Source organism: Mustela erminea, chromosome 10, assembly GCF_009829155.1.
Source record: "Mustela erminea isolate mMusErm1 chromosome 10, mMusErm1.Pri, whole genome shotgun sequence".
NCBI classification, from domain to species: Eukaryota; Metazoa; Chordata; class Mammalia; order Carnivora; family Mustelidae; genus Mustela; species Mustela erminea.
Window position 1 is genome coordinate 16,647,888 of NC_045623.1, and position 24,171 is coordinate 16,672,058.

General features: G+C 42.0%; 1 protein-coding gene across 6 annotated transcripts in view; it reads left to right on the forward strand.

Moving 5' to 3' along the window:
- The first annotated feature begins 10,214 nt into the window (after positions 1 to 10,214).
- AKNAD1 (AKNA domain containing 1) overlaps positions 10,215 to 24,171 on the forward strand; it is a 37,380-nt gene continuing 23,423 nt past the window's right edge. For 5 of the 6 annotated variants that reach the window (XM_032301534.1, XM_032301536.1, XM_032301532.1 and 2 more), the window contains exons 1-6: positions 10,215 to 10,304; positions 13,690 to 14,775; positions 17,118 to 17,157; positions 17,638 to 17,786; positions 17,883 to 17,945; positions 22,356 to 22,486. In XM_032301534.1, coding sequence (XP_032157425.1) covers positions 13,795 to 14,775; positions 17,118 to 17,157; positions 17,638 to 17,786; positions 17,883 to 17,945; positions 22,356 to 22,486 — 1,364 coding nt within the window. In that variant the 5' untranslated portion in view covers positions 10,215 to 10,304; positions 13,690 to 13,794. The remainder of the gene's footprint in view (positions 10,305 to 13,689; positions 14,776 to 17,117; positions 17,158 to 17,637; positions 17,787 to 17,882; positions 17,946 to 22,355; positions 22,487 to 24,171) is intronic. The other variant, XM_032301533.1, reaches the window with a different exon arrangement.

The window sequence follows — 24,171 nt, forward strand, 5'->3', positions numbered from 1 at the left end:
AAAACAGGCATTTATTTCAAAGTATAAGAACACGAGAAAATGTTCTTTGTCCAGTTAAAAATGTATGTTGCAGAATTGCTTATTTATTATGATCCTAACTATGGAAAACACGTTTAATAAACACTAGAAAGAACTAGGCTGAAGCCATCTGAGTCTGGACTTTTCTGTACTTTTCCCATTTTAAACAATAAGCTAAAAGCATAAAGCAATTTTTTAAAAAAAGTTAAAACTAAAAAAATACTATGGATCTGAATATTCCCCTGTAAGTGAGCTCTGTTACTTCCCTCTGGTGGCTTTCTATAAAAAATTTTAAAAAACAGAAAAAATTAAAAAATGCATACATATGAAACAGGTAAATAGGGGTGAGGAGATAACAGTTTAGGAGTTTGGCAGGGGTGACAGAATCTGCCCAGTTAGGGTTGCTAATCATTCTTGGATTGAGGGCTTTCCAGGACCCAGAACTTTCTACTTCAAATCCAGGACAGGAACTGGTAAAGGCAAGTGAAACTATCACAAAGAAGGTCGGTTTAAGAAGCCTGTCTGAGTAAGTAGTTTGGGACTTTAACCCTTTAACCCTTTACAGGGTTAACTTGGGTGTTCTTTAAAGTTGAAGTGGTCAGTATCACTGCTTCACAGTAGATCTGGAGGCTCCCTGTTAGCAAGGCAATCAAGTACTTTTAATTCACGTGGTGTCACGGACAAAAGAAGTTGCACAATGAGACCTACTTACTACTCTGTTATTCCAAATATCACTTAGTAGGGTGGATTACTTAAAAAGGAGGCGGGACTTTCATGACTAGCCTGGCAATCTCCTGTGTGTTGAACTTCTAAGAGTCTGTTTGCCTCTAGGATAATAGGTGTATGCAAATGTTCTCCTCTGAAGATTATAGCTATTATTTTATGACGTTATTATCAGTCTTAATTATGGGATTGCAGATGTGCCCAGAGGTTCCCTTGATGGCAAATCATACAAACGTAAATTGTGGTCATTTAGAACTCTTTCTACTTTAGTGGCTAGACGCCACCTCAGATAGGTGTCACTGACCCTCTCCCAACCTTTTTTTTTTTTGAGGGGGGCATCAGTAGGACCTCAGTGAGATGTCAGAGACATAAAAGACTAAATAGCTTTTTAGAGGTGCCTCACTTCCTGGTTAGCTCACATTCCTTCCATGAAATCAGGTATAGTCATCCTACATATACTTGCTAGCGTGCTGGAAGGATTATGAAGAGTAGGTCTTTCAAGAATATTGAGCAACACTCCATATCAATGTCTATGAATTTGCTTCATTGCTTCTACTCATCACCCATTACAACTGCCCACCCCCCGTCCACAGGCTTTCTTTAAGACACTGTGAGTCTTGGGATGCCTGGGTGGCTCAGTCAGTTAAGTGTCTGCCTTTGACTAAGATTGTGATCCCATGGTTCTGGGACTGACTCCCACATCGGGGACTCCCTGCTCAGTGGGGAGCCAGCTTCTCCCTCTGCCTTCTGCTCCCCCTGCTTGTGCTCTCTCTCTGACAAATACATAAAAGCTTAACAACAACAACAAAAAAAAGACATTTGTGAGTCCCTTAAACCCATAATGAAGGCTTATAGAAGTTCGCTCCATCAAGCTAGGCATAAAGGATTTTTTAGTCCAGCTTCCTCAGTTAAATCTCTATATTGACAAGTCCTTCCCTTAGGGGAAGAGGAGAGTGAGAGAGAAAGAAGATTTGACATTTATTGAACACCCTCCATGTGTCAGACACTGAGCAAGATACTCTATTTCTGTCATTTAAGTCCCACAAACATCCTTTATGCTCATATTGTGGATAAGGAAACCAAGGTGCGAATTAATTACTTAGATAACTTATTCAAGTTCCTCAGTTAATAAGGAGGAGAGTTAAGAGTCTGGCTTATAAAAATGTATGCTCTTTCCACTCTCCTCAAACAGCCACACGGGTCTTCCTCTCTGCTTGCCTTTCTTCTCCCTCCCACCTCCCTCCTCTCCTCTCTCTCTTTCCTTCCTGCTTCCACCAATATTTTAGAATTATAGAAGGCTATTAGAGAGTACAAAGAAGGCTCTGAAAGCTTCTATCAGGGGAAACAGGTCTCATATAGGAGGTGACAGAAGGTTCTAGAGGAAATGACATACCAAAGGATGAGTAAGAAATAACCAGGTAGAGGAAAGAAGGTGGAGTGGCCGATTTGGGCAGAGTAAACAGCATGAAAAGAAGGCCCCAGTGTATGAAGGAGACCGGGTATCTGACGAACAGAAGAGATGAAGTGTGGACAGTAAAAGGGAGGAGAGACACGTGGCTGGTGCAGGAGACAGGGACAAGGACAGCAAGTGTTTGCAGCGGGGCGAGAGGATTCTGGCCCTTCCCTGAATGCAACTCCCCTCACCTGAAGCACTAAGGAAGAGGAGCATTTTCAGTCTTTACAGAGAAAAGATTTTTTCTCTTTAGAGCAGTATTTTTTTTTTTAAGATTTTATTCATTTGTCTGAGAGAGAGAGAATAAGGGAGCAGAAGCCCGGCGAGCAGCAGAGGGACAGAGAGAAGCAGAGTCCATGTTGAGCAGAGAGCCCGAATTCGGGGCTTGAACCCAGGACCCAGGTTGAGTAGACACTCAACCAACTGAGCCACTCAGGGGCCCCTAGAGTATTATTTTTTAAAATGAAGGCCTTATTGGCACTTTGGAGGTGATCATTCTTCTTTTAGGGCTGCTCTGTACCGAGCTCCCACCATGGTCTCTAGGTCCTCAATGCCAGGAGCACCTTCACAGTCAGGCAGCGCGGTGATGACCAAGAACACACCACAGTTTCTGCAACCCTCTGCAGTGGCCTTGCCTCCTACTGAGAACCATTGCCCTCGCTGGGGTTGTAGTTGGTGTCCTTGTCACCAACTTCATGACCAGACTCTCGCCTTCATCTACCAATAGCCAAACTCCTCTTTTGGTGGATGTCCTTCCCTGTACATACCCTAATGGTTGAGATTTGTGTCTATGACCTACTGGGAACATTTCTAATTCCATAAGATAACTGCTGAGTCTCTGCTATACGCCACAGTTGGGAGTTCAGAGAGGCTAGTGACAGAGACAGAGGCGAAACAATTACCTATAATACAGTGGGGAAAGTGCAGCCTAAGATGCTTGTCCAGGAATTGGAGGTAGCGGAGGAGGTGATGGCTTCTCTTGGCCAAGGAGGCAGAGAGGACAGCAGCACATTATATGGAGACAGCAAACACAGGTGAGTGTGGACAGCTGTAAATAGCCTGGCATTGTTGAAGCATGAATTTCAAGTCCAGGTGTGGCAGGAAGACAGGTTGGAGAGGTAGGCGGCCCACACAGCTCACAAAGGGTCCCACATGCCAAGCAAAGAAGCTTAGATAATATGCAAAATAATCTCCCAAATGTGTTCTGCTTGCAAATCTTCAATCATCCTGACATGGTAATATGTGAATGAGGCGTATAAGAATTTTCTGGACAACTATATAGATGAGGTTATTGCAGCGGGACTGAAGTTTCTCTCTGATTCTTAACCTCAATTATGAAGTTCTTGTGTGCCTTGGAGGATTTTAAAGTTTCTTTTCATGTATGTTTTTTAACATCTTTATGAAGCTGCAACTGACATAATAAATAGCAGTAAAGTACACAACTTATCAAGTTTGATGTTTCTGTGACATACATCTGCGAAATAAGCACCACAATCAATATATCCGTCAATCCGAGGGAGGTGGGTGGGGGATGGGTTAGATGGGCGATGGGCAGTAAGGAGGGCGCTTGTTGGGATGAGCACTGGGGGTTCTATGCAGGTGGTGAATTAGTCGGCTTCTGTTCCTGAGAGCAGTATCTCACTGCTTGTTAACTAACTATAATTTAAATAAAACTGAAATGAATAAATAAAAAAAAAATCCATCAATACTGAAAACATTCTTATGCCCCTTGGTAATTCTTCCCTGGACCTGCATCCCAACCTCAGGCAACCAGTGACTTGCTTTCTGTCACTATGTATTACTTTGCATTTTGTAGAATTTTATATAGATGTGTACTTTTTTTTGGCTTATTTCAAATGGCATAATTATTTTGAGATGCCTCTAGGTGGTTGCATGCATAAATAGCTATCATTTATGGTTTTTTATTTTTTAAAATAAATTTTCTTTATTTATCTGAAAGAGAGATCGAGAGAGCACTGGTGAGTGAGTGGGCAAGAGAAAGGCCAGAGGAGGTTGGCAGAGGGGAGGGAGAGGCAGAAGCAAACTCTGCACAGACCATGAGCCCCACAGGGGGCTCGATCTCACAACCTTGAGACGAGGACTTTGAAACCAAGAGTCGGTCACTTAACTGACTGAGCCACCTAGGTGTCCCAATCATTTATTGTTTTTTTAAACCTTCTCCATTTGTGGTATGTCCTCCTATAGTATTTACTGTATCTCAACAAGGTTGCTCCATGAGATGACAAAGCTCCATTTTAGGAAGGGTTTGGGGGATAATGGGCACAAGAGATACTAACTGGGGAAGAAATGATGAGGCATAGGTCCTGGTTTTCTAAAAATTCTCCAAAATATAAAATAGGGTACTGTGATAAGCAAAATAATGGCGCCCAAAGTTACCTACATCTTAATCCATAGAACCTATGAAAATGTCACTTTACAGGTCACAAGAGACTGTGCAGGTGTGATTAAGTTAGAGATCTTGAGGGGAGGAGGTTATCCTGGATTATCTAGATAGACCCATTTTTGTAATCACAGAGGTCCTGTGAAGTGAAAAAGGAGGTTTGAATGTCAGAGTCAAGAAGAGATTTGAAGATGGTGGGGCACCTGGGTGGCTCAGTTGGTTAAGTGTCTGCCTTCGGCTCAAGTCATGATCCTGGGATCCTGCGATTGAGCCCCACATCGGGCTTCCTGCTTGTGTGCTCACTTCCTCTCTCTCTCTCTCTGATAAATAAGTGAAATCCTTATAAAGAGAGAGAGAGAGAGAGTAAAGACATGATGTTGCTTTGAAGATAGAGGAAGGGTTACCAGCCAAGGAATGTAGATCACCTTTACACACTGGAAAAAGCAAGGGAATGGACTCTCCTTTAAAGCCTCCAGAAGGAATGCAGGCTGCTGTCACCTTGATTTCAGCCCACTGAGATCCATTTTTGGACTTCTGACATCCAGAACTGAAAGATAATTAATTTGTGTTGTCTTAAGCCACTAAGCTTGGGAGAATTGCCTACATCAGGAATAGCAAATTAATTACTAGTCCTGTGTATATGTGTGTATCTGGTGTGTGTGTGTGTGTGTGTGTGTGTGTGTAGATATCTATCTATCTATCTATCTATCTATCTATCTATCTATATGTATGTATGTATCTGTTGAGTCTGACTACTTTTATTTCTTCTTTCACTTTGTGACATGTGGTCTTATAGGAGCAGAAGCAAGCTGGCTTTGGAATCAGACTGAGCTGTCCTAGATGCTCCACTAGGCTTGTTTCCTTAGCCTATAGCAAGGAAAGAGTATTTATCAGGGACCAAGGAGAGGACTGATGAGATGAAATATCCAAAGGGCCCAGCACATAGTGCGCCCTCCATAAACCTTGTTTTCCTCACTTTCCACCTAATTCTAGAATCCAAGGGACTGAATCTGCATGGCTAGTGACCCTTTGTGTAATTTTGGCTAAATTGCTTTCTCTCTTTCAATCTGATGAGGTTAAGGGAGATACTTATTAAGTCTCTGAGAGTGTTTAGTTAGAGTTTGAAATGTGGTTGAATACTCTTGGTTAAAAAGTGTTATTTAGTTCATCATCACTAGCCATCAGGGAGATTCAAATTAAAACCAAATTGAGATACTACCTTGCACCAGTTAGAGTGTCCAAAATTAGCAATACAGGAAACAACATGTGTTGGAGAAGATGTGGATAAAAGGGAACCCTCTTACACTGCTGGTGGGAATGCAAGTTGGTGTAGCGACTTTGGAGAACAGTGTGGAGATTCCTCAAGAAATTAAAAATAGAGATTCCCTATGACCCTGCCATTGCACTACTGGGTATTTACCCCAAAAATACAGATGTCGTGAAAAGAAGGGCCATCTGTACCCCGATGTTTATAGCAGCAATGGCCACGGTTGCCAAACTGTGGAAAGAAGAACCAAGATGCCCTTCAACGGATGAATGGATAAGGAAGATGTGGTCCATATACACTATGGAGTATTATGCCTCCATCAGAAAGGATGAATACCCAACTTTTGTAGCAACATGGACGGGACTGGAAGAGATTATGCTGAGTGAAATAAGTCAAGCAGAGAGAGTCAATTATCATATGGTTTCACTTATTTGTGGAGCATAACAAATAGCATGGAGGACAAGGGGAGATGGAGAGGAGAAAGGAGTTGAGGGAAATTGGAAGGGGAGGTGAACTATGAGAGACTATGGACTGTGAAAAACAACCTGAGGGTTTTGAAGGGGCAGGGGGGTGAGAGGTTGGGGAGCTGGGTGGTGGGTATTAAGGAGGACACGTATTGCATGGAGCACTGGGTGTGGTGCAAAAACAATAAATTCTGTTACGCTGAAAAGAAAAAAAAAGTGTTATTTAGCTGCAAAGCACTGTTATCTTTTGAGTAGGTAATTATTTCCTGGCCTAAATTGTTTAGCGCTGTCTTGGGTTTCCATTTCTGAGGTGGTGATATTGCTTGAGTGATGAAGAAATACTTCATCTGGGTATTGTGTGCCTTAATTAATGTTTATGAAGCCTCCACAAGCCAATCATAATAGGCTGGGTGCTGAGCATTATTTTCCTTTTGTATGGCTGTCACTTCTAGGATTTTTTTTTTTTTTAAGATTTTATTTATTTATTTGACAGACAGAGATCACAAGTAGGCAGAGAAGCAGGCAGAGAGAGAGAGGAAGGGAAGCAGGGCCCCTGCTGAGGAGAGAGCCCGATGTGGGCTTGATCCCAGGACCCTGAGATCATGACCTGAGCCAAAGGTGACTGGGCCACTGAGCCACCTAGGCACCCTCACTTCTAGGATTTTAATCAAGCAAGCTAAATTGTCCAATAAAAATTGGCATTTCAGCATTATATTAGATGATATTTATATCATAGTCATGTTGGGGGGAGTCTCTGGGCTTTTTATAAAGAAAGGGGTTAAGAAAGTGGTGCTATTATATTTCTACAAGGATATAATTTATATTCTGGCCCATCTTATCTCTGGGCGTTGCCAAACTTAAGCAAGAAAGTTTAGGGAAAGGAAAAATATTATTTTTTAAAAATTCTTTAAAAACTTCTAACTTCTTTTGATCAACGTTCTTTAAAATTTGTGATTAGAATTATTTTTAGGAAATCAATTGGCAGGAGTTTTCTGTTTCCAAAGTACAGCAAAGGTCTGTGGTTTACAGCATAAATTAGATAATCCAAGATGACTGCCTGGTTGTGTCAACAGGAAAATTAGATAAAGAGACAGCACTCACCCCCAAAAGAACGGGAGCACCAAGCAAAGGCTGCTGGTAAAACACAGGGAAGAAACTTCTCCAAATATTAGTTCACTCACAGTTTCAAAAGCTTTTTGCTTGGATTTTTCAAATAGTTTCAGGACAAATAATTTGGAACAGGTGGTCCTCAGACTCATGCACAGGCCTACATCTCCAAGATGGGCTGTAAATAATACACCCATATGGGTCTCGAGGGAGCACTGGGTTGATTTGTTGTTCCAACACAGGGCCTCTTCTGCCAATCCACAGCAGGAGGAAACCAGACAGCCACGATGAAAGGTATACGGTTACAGCTATAGACACTGCCTTTGTGGACAGCCATATTTCTGAGATAAAGTTAGCTGATAGCATTTCCAGTATGTAATCAAATGCAGTCATTGCAGAGGGAGCCTGTATCATATTACCTTTGAAAATACTTGAATCTAGAAACACCATACACAGGATACACAATCCATGAATACCTGGTCTCCGGGCATGGCCTAGGACATATTATTCTGAACCATCTCCTATTTGTCTTTGTGGGTAAATAGACATCTGGACCTGGAAATAGAGGGAGAGAATCTGAAAATTAAAGGGTAAAACCAAGTATTTTTGAATGCTCTTAAAAGACCACACACAGTGGGTTAAGCCTCTGCCTTTGGCTCAGGTCATGATCCCAGGGTCCTGGGATTGAGCCCTGCATCGGGCTCTCTGCTCAGCAGGGAGCTTGCTTTCTCCTCTCTTTCTGCCTGCCTCTCTGCCTACTGGTGATCTCTATCTGTCAAATAAATGAATAAAATCTTAAAAAAAAAAAAAAAGACCACACACACACGCACACAGAGAAGCTTAGATCACATCAGAAGTTCCTTAGTAGTCTTCAAAGTTGATTTCTTGCAATTAAAGGAACATGGAAGAAGTAGGCACACCATGATTTGGATGCTCAGTTTTTGTTCTATTATTTAATTGCAGCCAACTTCCTACTATTGAATAAAAGAAAGATGACTTAGAATGAAAGGATTTCTCCTCTATATCGAAAGGTTCACGGGTTCACTCTATGATGTGCAGAGAGCCACCAAGGTGGAGGTGAGTTTCTATTGCTACTGCTATTGTTTTGCCTCTTTGTGTTGACTGTGGCATGTGTTGGGTGAAGATTTAGAGCAGCATATTGTTCTAGGCCGTTCAATATACTGTTGTGGGGGCACCTGCCTGGCTCAGTCAGTAGAACTTGTGACTCTTGATCTCAGTGTTGTGAGTTTGAACCCCATGTTGGTTGTAGAGATTACTTAAAAATAAAAAAAATCTTTTTTTAAAGATTTTGTTTTCTTATTTACTTGAGAGAGTGAGAGAGAGCAGGCAGAGGGGCAGAGGGCAGAGGGGGAGGGAGAGAGAGAATCTCAAGCGACTCTCCACTGAGCCCAGTGTGGGGCTTGATCTCATATCCCCGAGATCATGACCTGAGCCAAAATCAGGAGTCGGACACTTAACCAACTGAGTCACCCAGGTGCCCCCTAAATTAAAAAATGTTTTTTTAAAAAAGATTTTGTTTATTTGAGAGAAAGAGAGAGAGAGGTAGAGAGAGCATTAGTAGGGGGATGGGGGAGAGGGAGAAGTAGACTCTCTGCTTGAGCAGGGAGTCCAACTTGGGCTTGAGGCTGAGCCACCCAGGCACCACAATTAAAAAAAAAAAATTGGATCATGAACTTATAGCTTCTAACTGTAACCTGTTCACATTCTTCCTGACACACATATAAAGGAGGAAGAAGAATTTGGATCCAACAGTCAACTATTTTTATTACACTTCATAGGATTGATCTTAGAAGAGTAGGGTTCAAGACCTGAGTATTAAGTGGTTCATACTTTAGTGAACCACTAAATTGGTTCACTATTTAGTGAATAAATTCTCTAAATTTATTTTAGGGTGTGTAGAAACAATGTCTGCTTTCTCTTCTGCCTCTGGGTCATAGCCTGTCTGGCGGCTAGCAAAGGTCTAAACACAGAATGGAGGGTATTAGGGATGATGTAAGTGACTGTCACAGACACATGGTCCCACAGTTTTCCACTGAAGATGGAAATAATCCTCCAGTATAGAATGTGATACATTGTATTACCACTAAATGGGCTTATCAAATAGAACAAACATCACCTACTACCCAGAAACAGTGACTCACTGACCCTCTTGAACCTCTAACTACTAAGGAGTTTTGGTTTTCCCTTCTACAGACATTTTTTTTTTTTAAAGATTTTATTATTTGACAGAGAGGGACACTGGGAGAGAGGAAAAGCAAGCAGGGGAGTGGAAGAGGAGGAAGCAGGCTTTCTGATGAGCAGGGAGACCAATGCAGGGCTCGATCCCAGGACGCTGGGATCATGACCGGAGCCAAAGGCAGACACTGAATGACTGAGCCACCCAGGCGCCCGTTCTATAAACATTCTTAACTGATTCCGTCAGATCCCTAGTCATCCCAACCGTGGTTATCTTCTTTTAAACTGGCCAAATTAGTGAGCATAAGTCAGCATCCCAACACCAAATTCAGATTTTATAAAAAAGTAAACCACACAGGAAACAGATGGCAGCATGGTGAGCACCTGTCACTTAAGGCCCAGACTGCAGTGTTTTCACAGGGGTGGGTCACCAGGACCTGTGAGCCTCATTTGCTCGGTGTTCAGGGTGATTTGTGAGCTATTGCTGAGCACATAATGGTCAGTACACATAGCAGTCACGGCCCTAAATATGTTCACCTGAGCTCAGTAAATTGGACTGGGCCTATGGAAAGGTTCTGTTGGGTTCTGACCAGAATCTTTTTGGATTCACTGTTGGATTCCAAGATCGAGCTGAGTTTTGACATGAGAAGATGTTCCAGTTCCTTCCAGCTACCTGTAAGAGGCCCTATAATTATAATGCTAAGGATGTAAATTGTCCTTTTATTTTTTATTTTTTATTTTTTTCAAAGATTTTATTTATTTATTTGACAGAGAGAAATCACAAGTAGATGGAGAGGCAGGCAGAGAGAGAGAGAGGGAAGCAGGCTCCCTGCTGAGCAGAGAGCCCGATGCGGGACTTGATCCCCGGACCCTGAGATCATGACCTGAGCCGAAGGTAGCGGCTTAACCCACTGAGCCACCCAGGCGCCCGTAAATTGTCCTTTTACAGACAAAATCCACTGGATATTTTGTACACACACACACACACACACACACACACACCCCAATAACGATAATAACAAGAGAAGCTGTTTTCCCACATCTGATGAGAGAGTTTCTCAGACTTCTGGCTTACGTTGGTAGTCTCTCTCTTTCTTTTTCTTAGCAAAAATGAAATATTATCAGTTTAAGTGGATGATCCGGCTAACAAAGGGTCTTTTCTTCCTTAGCAAAAAGGGCTTACAGGTCAACAAAGAGCATCTCAAGAACAAAGAAGGTGTGAGGATGAGTTTGGGGCTGTAACTAGGGCCACTAAAAGTCCTGCAAAACTGGAATGCGTCTTTTTCTCTTTTCTCTGTAGGCACTTGAAGATATTCATTTTTCTCTCAGAAAGCAGGCTTTTTATTGAGGTATATTTAACACATAGTATGTGTAATTTAAAAATGTATACATGTTAATTTGATACATTTATATATTGTAATATGACTGTCCCTTCCAGTGATAATTAGTACCTCTATCATATTACATAATTATTATTTCTTTCTAGTGGTTGGAATAATTAAGTTCTAGTCTCTTAGCAAGTTTTATGATTATAATTCAATATTGTTGTCTATATTTACTGTGCTGTGCATTAGCGCTCTAGCACCCATTTATTATTCATTGAAAATTTATACCCTTAAACAACATCTGTCCTCTCCACCCCCCCATCCCCTAGTAACCACCATTTTACTCTCTGTATTTAGAAGTTTGACACTTATAGATTCTTCATCTAAGTGATATTGTTCAGTATTTGTCTCTCTGATTGACTTATTTCACTTAGTATAATGTGCTCAAGGTCCATTGATGTTGTTGCAAATGGAAGGATGTCCTTCTTCCTCATTTTCTTTATCCACTCATTTGCTAATGGGCACTTAGGTTTTTTCCATTTCTTGGCTAGAGTGAATAATGCTGCAATAAACATGGAAGTGCATGTATCTCTTTGGCATTCTCTTTTCATTTTTTTAATGTATAAATCCAGAAGTAGAATTGCTGGATCATATGCTAGATCTATTTTTAATTTTTTTTGAAGAACCCCCCATATTGTTTTCCATAATGGCTGAACCAATTCACATTCCCACCAGCAGTGTTACACAGGTTCTCTTTTCTGCACATCCTCGCCACCATTTGTTGGTTTCTTCTTGGAGATAGCCGTTCTAATAGGTGTTAGATAGATATCTCATTGTGATTTTTATTTGCATTTCCCTGATGATGAGTGATGTTGAATATCTTTTCATCTACCTGTTGGTCTTTTGGATGTCTTAGACATATTCTATTTAAATTTATTTAGTGATTGTTTTCGCTATCAAACAGCATATTCATTTACAGGTCGATTTTTAAAATAGTTAAAAACTCTGATAGAGATCATATCTCAGGTAGGCTATTTCTATCCCCACAAATAGAGTAACCCAGCCTTCCATCTCTGGGCATTCTTCAGTATTTCAACACTGACACTGTTTTTTTTGATTTTTAAACTACCACTTATTGAATGCTCACTCTATGCCAAACACTATGCCAAGAGCTTTACATGCATTATCACATTCTTCTAGCAATCCCGTGAACTAGGTATTATTCTGAGTTTTCAGAAGAGGAAACTAAGGCTCAGAAAAATTCAGTAACTTGCCCGATGGCATATAGCTAATGAGTAGAGAAGCTGGAATTCACATCAAGGGCTCTCAATTCTTGCTTTCCCACTGTGCCTTTGACTTTCCTGGGAAGCATTTTCCCTTGTTCTTCAGTTTGGGTTGGAATAGCCTACAATTCGTTCGTGAAGATACACCTCACTTTACAACGAATATTAGGCACTAAATAATGTAAAATAATTCTGCAGTATTTCTTCTTCTTCTCCGATCCTCCCACTCTCCCTATTCTTTCCGTCCCCTCTTCTCCTTCCTCTTCCCCTCCTTTCCCCAACTCTCTCCCCTCTCACTTTAAACAAAATATGTTTGATTTGAGTTCTCTAACATTGACACATATCTACAAATTAAGATTTTGAACAATGTTCTGTAGACATCTTTACCACATTTAGTTTGTACTCCTTTTCCTTGGCGCATTTTTTGGTCAAACATATAATTTTAGATTTTCAGGTTATCTAAGAAACCACCGGTTCACAAACTCATAAAAAATTAGAGGGAGAGACAGCTTCAGAGATCCACTCATCCAAACCTGTCATTATATGGGCAGGGGAGGCAGCCGGTGGTGGTAGGCCCCCTAATTGACTCAGAGCCTCAGTTACTCCACCTAAAACTGGAAGAAATCTTACTGATTCTAAGGAGTTGTTCCAAAAGTTCGCAAATCGAGAGGCTATATCTAAATGGGTGTTTTCAATTTTGTTTGAGAAGAAAGAAAGACTGATACCAAATGGCAGATGGTTTTGCTCTGACCATATTCAAGAGTATCCCTAAGATACACTGCTACCACCAGGCTGTGGCAACAAGTCAGGACTGCTCAGAGCAAGGTAGCCTCCCTGACTCACTTCTGCCTGGGTTTTAATCAGAAAAGGGATGCTTGGGGGCAGACTGGCCTCCAGATGTTCAAAAGGACTTTTTGTTCCTTGGTCATATTTCTATTAGTACTTCTCTGCCTTTCTTTAACATACAAGAGAAAATCAGAAGGGAGCCAGAATGTCTGGAGGGACAGAAGAAAAAGCCCCAGCACAGAGAAGGCTGGTGGCTGTGTTTGAGCTGAGCCAGCTTTCAGGAACATACAATGTGGAGGCCTGTCAGAGATGTGTAGACAAGTGACAGCCCTGGCATTTAGCATGGCAATTCTTCACTTGAAGCCTAAGCTCCTATTTTGGGAGAATAAATTCCAAACAGCATTTCCAAGGAGAGATTGATAAATATTTGGTCATTAACTAGAGACCAAATTCTCCCTCAAAATTTAATGAATAAAAAAATGTAAAGCCTCCTCCCAACTTTTTTTTTTCTTTATTCCTTGTTTATATACCACTTGGCTGAGCATTTTGCCTTATGTTTGTTAAATGAAAAGCATCTGTTTTGTTCTGGCATCAACAGCAATATAAACATAGTTTCATACATTATTCCAATATATTTAACAATGAGGTTCTTCTCATTTTGCACAGAATAGGACACGCAATGAAGACAATCAATGAAAACCAGAAGATCTACTGTTATAATTAAGAACCTCAAGAATAGGCAAGGGAAAAAGAAGGCCAGGCCGCACATACATGGACAAAGCCCATTTCTCAGAAGATACAACTTCTAAGAAACAGAAAGATTTGCCTTATGATAGGGATTTCTCCCAAATTAAGATATACAATGATTATAATTTTACCTCAAAAAATGATGTCCTTGATGTTACAAATCAAATTCTTCTAACAGTAGATGACCTTCAAGAAAAGGCTACATATAAAGAGACTTGCAGACATGCAGACATGGCCATGACTCTGGGTAAAATGACTAAAACTGTTATCAACAAAAGCTATGATAAAAAGAAACAATCCACCACAAATCTTGATATTCGAGCTAATGAAAGAGTCCCTTCAAAGTCAAACATTTCTCATATTTTACTCCATCATCTTTCCAATGAGGAATTCTTAAAAGGTCAAGACATTAATTGTGAAACTCTCCCAGAGATTTCTAATGCTGACAGTTCTGATGAAGTTCTTATTAAAAATATTATTTTGCACCATGTTAAGAATTCTTGGCCAAAAGAACAAACCCCAGAACTCACAGACCAACTGAGCCCCCGAAAGGGTGGTGAACACAGCAAAATGCCTTGTTGTTCTCTAACTGTGAGAGAAGAATATGCCTCTGATTTAGAGGCTGCTGGAGAGAGCAGCCATCAAGAAACTTCACATTTTCTAACTAAAATCAAGAGTCCACATGATAAACCAAAAAGTTGCCAAGGGCAGCCACTCCAGAAACTGCAGACTGGCAAAGCAGTTTCAGGCAGTGGGTTCAAACATGGCCCTGGTCTGGCTCATTACCAGTTATCTGATTTCCCTAAGGTTGTTCCCAAAGGGAAAAGCCCTAAAAATAAAACAATTAATAAACCACTTACAACAGATAAACAAGCCAACTTTTCTCCTAAATTGAGAGATAAGTCAGCTATTGTGCAAGATATTTTAGAAAGCATGTCTAGGTCAAACTGTATTGAAAGACATGGGCAGAAAAGGAAAACTGCTGAACCTTCACAACAGATAGAGGTAAGTGAAAGTGGTCTCCAGGAAATGCAAGATCAGGGCCATTGCTCACCCATATCAGTGTGGGTCTTTGTGAGGAACATGGAACTGACCTGTCAGAAGCTCAGCGGGTGTCTTTCTTGGAAGAATCAGGGGCTAGAAGAACAACACATCATAGAATAAACTCCAAATTCTTTGATCTGGAATTTGAGTTTCCCCATTTTTAGTGGGGGCTCCATCCTATCCTTATAAACATTGCTCTCATCCCCCAGGAGTCATGGGGGGCTTGCTGGTCCCCAAACTCTCTGGCCCACATGCTCGTGCCCTCAGAACTCCTGCCCTAAATGGAACATCCCATCTCTGTTTATCAAAGACTGTTGCTTTTTCATGGCCTCCTTCAGTTCCCCATTGGCCGTGGGACTTTCTGACCCTCCTTCCTACCCAGTCACTCCTTCACATCCTCGGATGTTTAGGTTTCTGGCAGAGCATTTATGTCAGCCTGCTTTGGGTCATGATAATTTGGAAATATCCTAGATATTTCTCCGTTTCTCCTACTAGACTTGAGTACTCTGGAGGGCAACAACCTTGTCTTCATCTTTCTATTGCCTGATTCTCCCAAGGGTCTGGCCTTCTGCCTTCCATATATCACAGCTTTGGTTATTAATGCTAAATCAAATCATATTTAGATCTTTAATAACATTCCAGGCTTCCTATATTGGCAACAATTTAGTAGCAATTTTTTTAATGCTTACATTGGGATTTTATTTATTTTTTTAAGTAATCTCTACACCCAACATGGGGCTTGAACTCACCACCCCAGGATCAAGAGTCTTATGCCCTACTGACTGAGCCAGCCAGATGCCCCCATAGACCGAATTTTATTAATGTTTAATTATACTATTTCCCCTTTCCTCTTCTTCCCATCCCCTATCCAACTTCTCAACACATTGAGGCTTGAGACCTAATTGATTACTTGAGGTTCAGTAGTTAGGTAAATTCACATCAATGATCAAAGTAAACATTTTAGTTCTCTGGCACTTTACCAGGACAGTATGATCTTTCCCTTAAACTTTGTATGAAGGGCACTCTGGACTGAACACCTTCTACCTGTTTCCATTTTCACCCCTTCATGCTTCAGCTTCCTTCTTTTCATCTGAACGTTCTTGGAAACTTGAGCAGAACTCCCCCTGCTGCCCCCCTGGCCCACACCTGAAGCCAGCAGCCCTCCTGGCCTTGACTGTTGTGCATCTCTGTGTCTGACATTGGCAAATCTCAGGGGTTCTCATTTGGCTTGCAGGAAAACACCCCTGGGGGGAGAAGGCACAGTCCTCAGTGCCCTGAGGTTAGTAGGAACAGAATGGCTATTAGGCTCACCTCTCTCTGGTCAGTGGCAGTCTAAAGTCAGGTGTCTGATTTTCTCTAGTCCTGTCGATTAAGGCGGGAGAATAGACTATCCATCATACAACTGAGATATTCGTCATAACCAAAGTCTAGTTTGACCACCGCCATTGAGTGCTTGGGGACGGGCATGTTTCTGAGCTTTATGTGTTGAGAACAGTGGGAAGACCCTCAAGGTGAGTCACCCTGAAATTTAAGCTCCTGTCCTGTTAGTCTGTGGTGAGTAATCACTTATCTTGACTCACATTTTGGAACTTAACACGTATGATTTTATATTATTCTCTAGAGTGTGTCTACTGTGGGCATAGTTTTAGTGAGAGCACAAGCCACAGCGCTGGTGAGAAGACCAATGATGGCCCCTGCCCTCATGGAGCTTATGGTCCAGTTTTGGGAGAAATGTTTCAGTATTCCCTGTAATAGTATCGAACCTGGTAGTAGTAACAGCTGATATGTCATGAATGCTTAACCACATGCCAGATCTTATGGTAATATCTAACATTTCATCAGCATAACAACCCTAGGAGGTAGGTTCTATTTCTATCCTCATCTTATTGCTGAGGAATTTGAGGTTCACAGTGATGAAGTAATTGTCTTGAGTCACCCAGCAGATAAGTGTCAGAGTGGAATTCAACCTTGGCATCAGAGACGCATGTCTTGACACAACTCTGGGCTGTCTCCGTGATGACCACAACATTTTGGATCTTTTTGAATAATGGTATTAACAATAAATAATGTTTTCTTTTCTTTTTTTTTTTAAGATTTTATGTATTTATTTGACAGAGACAGTGAGAGAGGGATATAAGCAAGGAGAGTGGGAGAGGGAGAAGCAGGCTTCCCTCTGAGCAGGGAGCCCAATATGGGGTTCGATCCCAGACGCTGGGATCATGATCCGAGCTAAAGGCAGACACTGAATGACTGAGCCACCTAGGCATCCCTAAATAATGTTTTCTTATACTCTAATTGTACAGATGGAGCCCACAATACATATTCACCAAGAACATCTCACAGGTACTAATATTTGATTTGATTTTTTATTTTTTTTAGAGAGAGAGAGAGGATAATGAGGAGATGGGGAGGGGCAGAGGGAGAGGGAGAGGGACAATCTTATGCAGGCTCCACACCCAGCCTGGACTCTGATGTGGGGCTGGATTTCATGACCCTGAGACCATGACCTGAGCAGAAATCAAGAGTTGGATGCTTAACCGACTGAACCACTCAGGCATCTCAGGTACAAACATTTTTAAACCTTTATGATTTAGATATACATTTTTTTTTAATTTTTAATTTTTTATAAACATATATTTTTATCCCCAGGGGTACAGTTCTGTGAATCACCAGGTTTACACACTTCACAGCACTCACCAAAGCAGAAACCTCTTTTTAAATAACAAATGGTGATGGTTGCCACAGACTTCTGTTTTTAGTACTTAGTAAGTCTGTAGTCAAGTTGAGATGAATGGAAGCCAAAACTTATTCTTTCTTATACAGGAATAGAATCTGAGATGAGTCTCTTTAAGGTGTCATCAATCACTCAGAAAGACCTTTCCCCAAGTTCTTCTTACATATTTCAGAAGATAACCCAAGGGAAACAGATGTGCCAGAAGTTAAAAGAACAGACTGATCAACTGAAGACTAAAGTAATATTTTTAAAGCTTACTATGATGGATAGAAGTGACCAAATTCAGATGTAAGATATCATGCCATTAATGAAATATTGCATTTTTTCCCTGCAGGTACAAGAGTTTTCCAAAAGCATAGTGCAGGACTCTCCCTATCTTTTGCAAGACAAGAGTCTGGTAATAAATTTTATCCAGTTTTAAACATCTCTGTTAGGGAATTTGACATGGGTAAATACAAATGATTTTATAGCACCATGTTTCCTCTACATTGGTGGGAGTGGAAATGTTCTGGTGAAAAACTCTGCTGAAGATAAAGGACAGTGACCTCCAGAGGCCTGGCCTTGTGTCTTACATATATTTTGCCCTTAATTATTAATGATGAGTCGAATTGCATTAAGATCTTTAATAACATATTTCAAGCTTAATATATTTGGTAACTAATAGGAAATGTTGTTAGCATTTAATTTACCCTATTTCCACTTTCCCCATCTTCCCATCCCCCCACCCTGCCTCCCAATAGACTGAGGCTGAGGATCTCATTGATTATTTGAGGCTTGGGGGCTTTGTGTTACAGGGGCTAAAAGAGCTTAGAATTCTATTTCTGTATGCATTTAGCCCTCTCTCATTGTCAAGGGAATCTGTTACCTATGGCTGTTATTCCTTAGCAGTCACCCCACAATAAATCTGAGACCATGATAGGCTTAAGAGAGTAACATGTGAGTTATTATAAAGGGCAAGCCCATCCAGAGTTGTTGGGTTCTGGAGGATACAGGTTATAAAATTTCCCAGTATCTGACAACTCAATATATAAAAACTTTGAAAACTTGAAACTGATCTTAAATCTATGCTTTTCAGATCAAAGTCCGTGACTGTCACATCCTTGCTTGTTGCATTTAATCAAATCACTGATTTCTATTGTAACCACACAGCCTTGTTCATCAGTGCCAGGGTTGTGGGACATGGGGGTGGAGCACGGCAATGGGGCAAAAAGCTGAGATTGCTAGAGCCAGAAATGTGCAGAGTCAAAGTTGCTGTTCAGGCCATTAGGTCAACAACAGGTGATCAGAAGGCAGGTGGTCAGAACTCCTGAAGTGAAGGACCACAAAGCTCAGAATAGGCTGTGCAGTAGAAACCAGACAGCATAGACAAAACCCAGGAAGACCCAAATGTTAAGAGACGCAGTGCAACAGTGCATTACTCATTTGTTTTTCATATTAATTAAATAACTCATTCACTCACTCATTCATTCAACAAACACTTACTGTGTACTTCCTATGTCCCAGACTCTGTACCAGGCACTAGGGATCTGGAGATGAAGAAACAGTTTCAAGTGGCTTACAGTCTCCTAGAAACAACAGGTTGATAAACAGAGAAGCAACATGAAGCTTGAGAACTGTTACATATGGTGCTGAGGGCAACTAGAAGAGGCTCACCCTTGCCAATTGGAGAGCACTTGGGAAGGCTCCCTGGAAGGGACCAACCTCTGATCTTGACACTTTAGGATGCATATGTATGAGATTGGCAAAGTAGGGGCAAGAGGCCGTTCCAAGAAAAGGAACCAGCCGTGCAATGGCACAGGAGCCGAGAGTGCTGACAGTTTGAGGAGCTGTATGGCACTGTAATTGACCAGGTGGAGCTCGGAGTTCATGTGGTGAAGAGAAAGGGAGGAAACTAGAGAGGGTGTTAAGGACTTCATTATGAAAGACCTTTAACCCTTGCTAAGGAGCTTAGATTTTACCTTGAGGTTGAGTGATGGGGGGACTGAAAGCCAAGAAATGGCAAGCACCCAGGGGGCAAGTCTGTAGCCAGGAAGCCATACTCCAAGCAACAAATTATGAGGCCCTGAACCAAAACTGGCAATGAGGATGGAGAGGGGAACACATCTAAGAGTTTAACCAAGTGGTGGCTGATTAAGAGGGGGGTAAATAAAGGAAGGGAGGAGGCTTGGATGAATTTCAGATTTCTAGCTTGGGCAACCAAGGTGAGGACTAAAAATAGAAGATCCAGTTCCTAGTGGGTGTGGGAGGTGAGCAGGAAGCAAGGCACCAAGTTCATTTTGAGGTTCTTACAGGACATCCAATTGGAGAGATCTAATAGGCAATTAGACCAATGGTACTGGGCCTCGAAGGCCTCAGTGTTTGGGAAGAAATGTAAATTTGGGTATAGCTGTTGGCTGAAGCTATGAAATTGCCCAGGCAACATATAAAGTAAGCCATAAAGAAGTCCAAGGAAAGAATCAGCAAACAGGGGCAGGTAAAAGAAGAGGGAGTCAAAGCCCTAGACATCAGGGCTAAAACTAACCTCAGGGGAAAAAAAGATCTAAAAATGAAAAGGGGTGCCTGGGTGGCTCAGTTGTTAAGCATCTGCCTTCAGCTCCCTTCCCTGGGTTCTGGGATGGAGTTCTGTGTCAAGCTCCCTGCTCAGTGGGGAGTCTGCTTCTCCCTCTCCCACTCTCCCTGCTTGTGCTCCCTCTCTCTGTCAAATTAAAAAATAAAACCAACCTCAGCATGAGCAGCACAACAGAATTGAAAGCACTTGGATGTTGGAGCATTCTAGTTCTAAGTACTAGTTGTAAGATCTCAATCGTGCAGTGTGTCTTCCCATTTCAGAGTTGCTATGAGAATTAAAGGAGGTACATTTATGGCTAGACAACCGTGCTCTGCCTTCGTCTGTGACATAATACAATTTAAATCCCAAGATCTTAAATTATAGCTTGTGATTGTCTTTCTCTCTTTTCCCTTTCCTTTGAACGCCTAATTCCTTCTCATGGTTTTCACTGCCCTTACCATCTACCAATTCCTAAGTTACAGGTCCTAACTTCTTATCTCCAGCGCCAAATGTTTGTGCTTATCTTCACTTGGCTCTCCCGCTCTTGCTGAAAATCCTACTTGTCCAACATCGACAGCTTCATTCAAATCTGTCAGCCTTTTCAGATTCCTCATTTTAAGTCAGGGGTGTTGCATTCTTTCTGCCTCCCAAGCTCGAAACCTGAGCATTATCTGTGAGATCTGCAGTATCCATTAGGGTCCTGGCAGGGACCTTGACAGTTTACTCCAGCGGAACAACTGAGGAGAATTTAATAAGGCATCATTTTACAATGGTGTGGGCAAGGGGAAACCAATAAGGGACAGAAAGCATCTCATAGAAGGAACAGCAGATCTGGGGGCCTAGGGAGAACAGTTATAGCAGTAGGAGTAGCTGGTAGAAGCAGGAGGACAGCAGGGATAAAAAAACCCCTAAGTCATCCGTCTTCATTTCTCTCTTCTCCTTTTGCCTTGCATTGGCTGGAACCAGTGCCGGGACAAGGGAGCTCGCTGATGTAGCCCACTGAAGGTGAACCTCCTGGTTGGGGCACAGAGAGAGATGGAGGATGAGTCTGGGCAGAGGACATGTAAAACATCTACTACACCTGCCATTTTGTATGCCCTTTGACCAGCATGTTTCCAAACTTGTTTATTCATTTTTTTTTGTTTATTCATTTTTAATAATCAGAATTAATCCTGGTGGTGATGATCCTGGCACTCAGCATTAACTCATGTAATTTTCACTATATGAGGTGAGGGCTATTATTATCTCAGATGAGAAAACTGAAGTTTAGAGTTCAAGTTGACTAAAATAATACAATTATTAGGTAACGAGACTGAAATTGAACCCCAGGGTATCTGATCCTGTAACCCAACTGTGCTATGTGCAACATCTCTCCAGTCATCCTTTCCTTTCCACGTTCACGAATGCTGCCTGGTCAGGCCCTCCTGAGCATTCTTTAAGCCTGACTTAGATCTCACTTCTCCTGAGTCAAGGCAAAACCCTTGAATCCAGTCTCTTTTTCCAACTAGAATAAACCCCCTGAGACCAGGGCGTGTTGTGCCTGATAGAATTGTGCATCCCTCATACTTTTGGCCCAGGGCCCCACACAGGTAGTTCTCAGGGAATGTTTAGCTACTGGGGCCGCACACTTCAAGACCAGACCTTAATCTGCACGGTTTAAGTACTCATCTGCACGGGGCTGCGTGTGTGGGCGTCTCGAAGACCCATTTGAAGCTCTAGCTAAACTTCCTCACGTTCCTTCCGCATCTCACTGTCCAAGGGCCATAGAGTCAAACTCGGGTCCTCTAACATTAGTTGCTTTTAAGATGTGTGTGGCTTTGGACATACTTCCTAGAGCTCAATTTCCTCCCATATACATCTGAGATAACAACATCTATTTGGCAACATTTACAACAAGGATGTGTGGCTTAAGTAAGACAATGCATGGGAAAGTGCTCTGTAAGCTACAAATCATTCTGCAAAAGCACATGATTACTGCTATCCTATTATGGAAGTTTAGAGCTTCCTGGGTAGGCTCTGGGAGAGAAATCAGGTCAGTGTACTGAAAAAACTGTGTACCAGGAGGGTGTTGTAAACACAGAGATGACTCTGGGTTGTCTGTATTTTAGATGTCAGAGTCTGAAACAAAAAAATTGCCAGGAGAAGGATGGTGGCTTTGTTTTGAAACTAGCGTGGAGTATACCCTCCTTGTATCTGGGGGGAAACCAACTACATGCAGAGGCTTCCATGTGTGTGATTCCAGTGACTTTGCTGCTACAGGTGCTGGAGAAACTGCAGGGACATCTTGAACTGCTGGAGCAGGAGTTTCTGGACAACAAGGAGAAGCATCTGACTTTGAAGCAAGTTCACAGGCATGAATCCCCAGCTGTCGGTGACTTTGATCCAGAAAGGTCAGGCTTAAACTGTGTGAGGTGGAGGGGGCAGAGGCGACCTCCTTCAGGTGGGATTCTGATGTGGCTGCCGGCCGAGAGCTTGCACAGCCCCCCTAGGGTCCGCAAAAACTCTGCCACCGGTGAACAGGTGTTAGTTACCCCATGCAACAAGCAGTGTGGAATTCCCGGTACATATGAAGTCCTGGGCAGGGCACCGGCGCAGATGGAGTCCTCGAAATGAACAGTTGTCTCCTGGAGGAGAGATTTTTATGCTACAGTTTAGTCCTTTGTTGGATGTCAGAATTGGTTCTGAGACTCAGAACAACATGAGAAAACCCTAGATAGGTTCACATGTTAACGCAAGGGGGCCTTTTCTCCAAGCTCCCCGTGTCCTGCCCCTTGCCCCACTCCTGCCCCTGTTTCCCCGTCTGATTCTTCTGTCTCTTTCTCCCCCTTTTCTTTCCCATCCACAGACAATTCCAGCAGGGTAGGGGGCCCAAGAGGACCATTGTTAGGCTGTTGGGGCCGAGGGTCCCACCAATCCCCATAAAGGGAAAATGTTAAAGCTTAAAGGTCAAGATGACTTCTGAGTTAGTTCACATGAGAAACTTGGAAGCAAACTCATTGAAGTTTCCAACTGGCCATTTTTTATGGCCCTGCGCGCCTCTTTCTCCAATCCAAATAATTTTAAGATGTGTTCCAGGACTCAAGCCTAGGATTGTTTCCATTTAATTTCCTGGTATGAATTAAAAGAATCCATTTAGGAGGCTTAATCTTTTTAAGTTCAACTCTCTGTATTCATAGCATTTTTTCACATGGAATCATTCTTGAGGCCAGATTACTTTAATGGTTTCTATTCTGGCACTAGTGTCCTAAGGTAATATTTTTCCCCAAAGTACAATTTTACTTTTTCAAAATGAATGAAATCTCTGTCTACTGTTATTTCACTACTGAGTAATTAGACAGCAGGGATGAGGTTTTAATATTGATTTTTCCTCCCAAAGGCTTATTTTGTTTTCTGGGAAAAGAAAGATCTCTACATACTTTCACTATTTATTTAAAAACTAATAGAGTAAGGATATTTATTTTCCAAGGACTCCCACTTGTCTGGGCAGTCATTTTAAAGTCAGGCCTCTGTGCACAACGAGACCAAAGTTATGCAATGCTGTATTTATATCCTAGTTACGCCCACGGTGTTCTGGACCCAGTATACATCAAAAGAGCTTCAACTGCAATTATATCCCAGATACAGGAAAAGCTTTCAATACTGGGGCAAGGGAAGGACCCAGTCTCTCTCAAAACTGAGTTAAAACCGGCTCAGAGCAAGCATGGCTGCTCGGCTTAACACTGGTCCTCTTGTCTCGCATGGGCCTAATGTGGCAATGGGCAGAACCCCATGGAATTGTCCAAAACCTTCTAAGTGTTGAATCCAAAGGCCATGGTAGATAACTTTTTGCAGGGGAAAGAATTCTGCTGATTCATTGACTAATTACTTGTTTAAACCCACAATGTGCTCTTATTAAGACCTTCTTATTATTGCCTTTAAAAGGTAATATGCAGGGGGCACTTGTGTGGCTTAGTCATTAGGCATCTGCCTTTGGCTCAGATCGTGGTAAGAGGGTCCTGGGATTGAGCTCCACATCGGGCTCCCTGTTCCAGGGGGGAGCCTGCTTCTCCCTCTCCCACTCCCCCTGCTTGTGTTA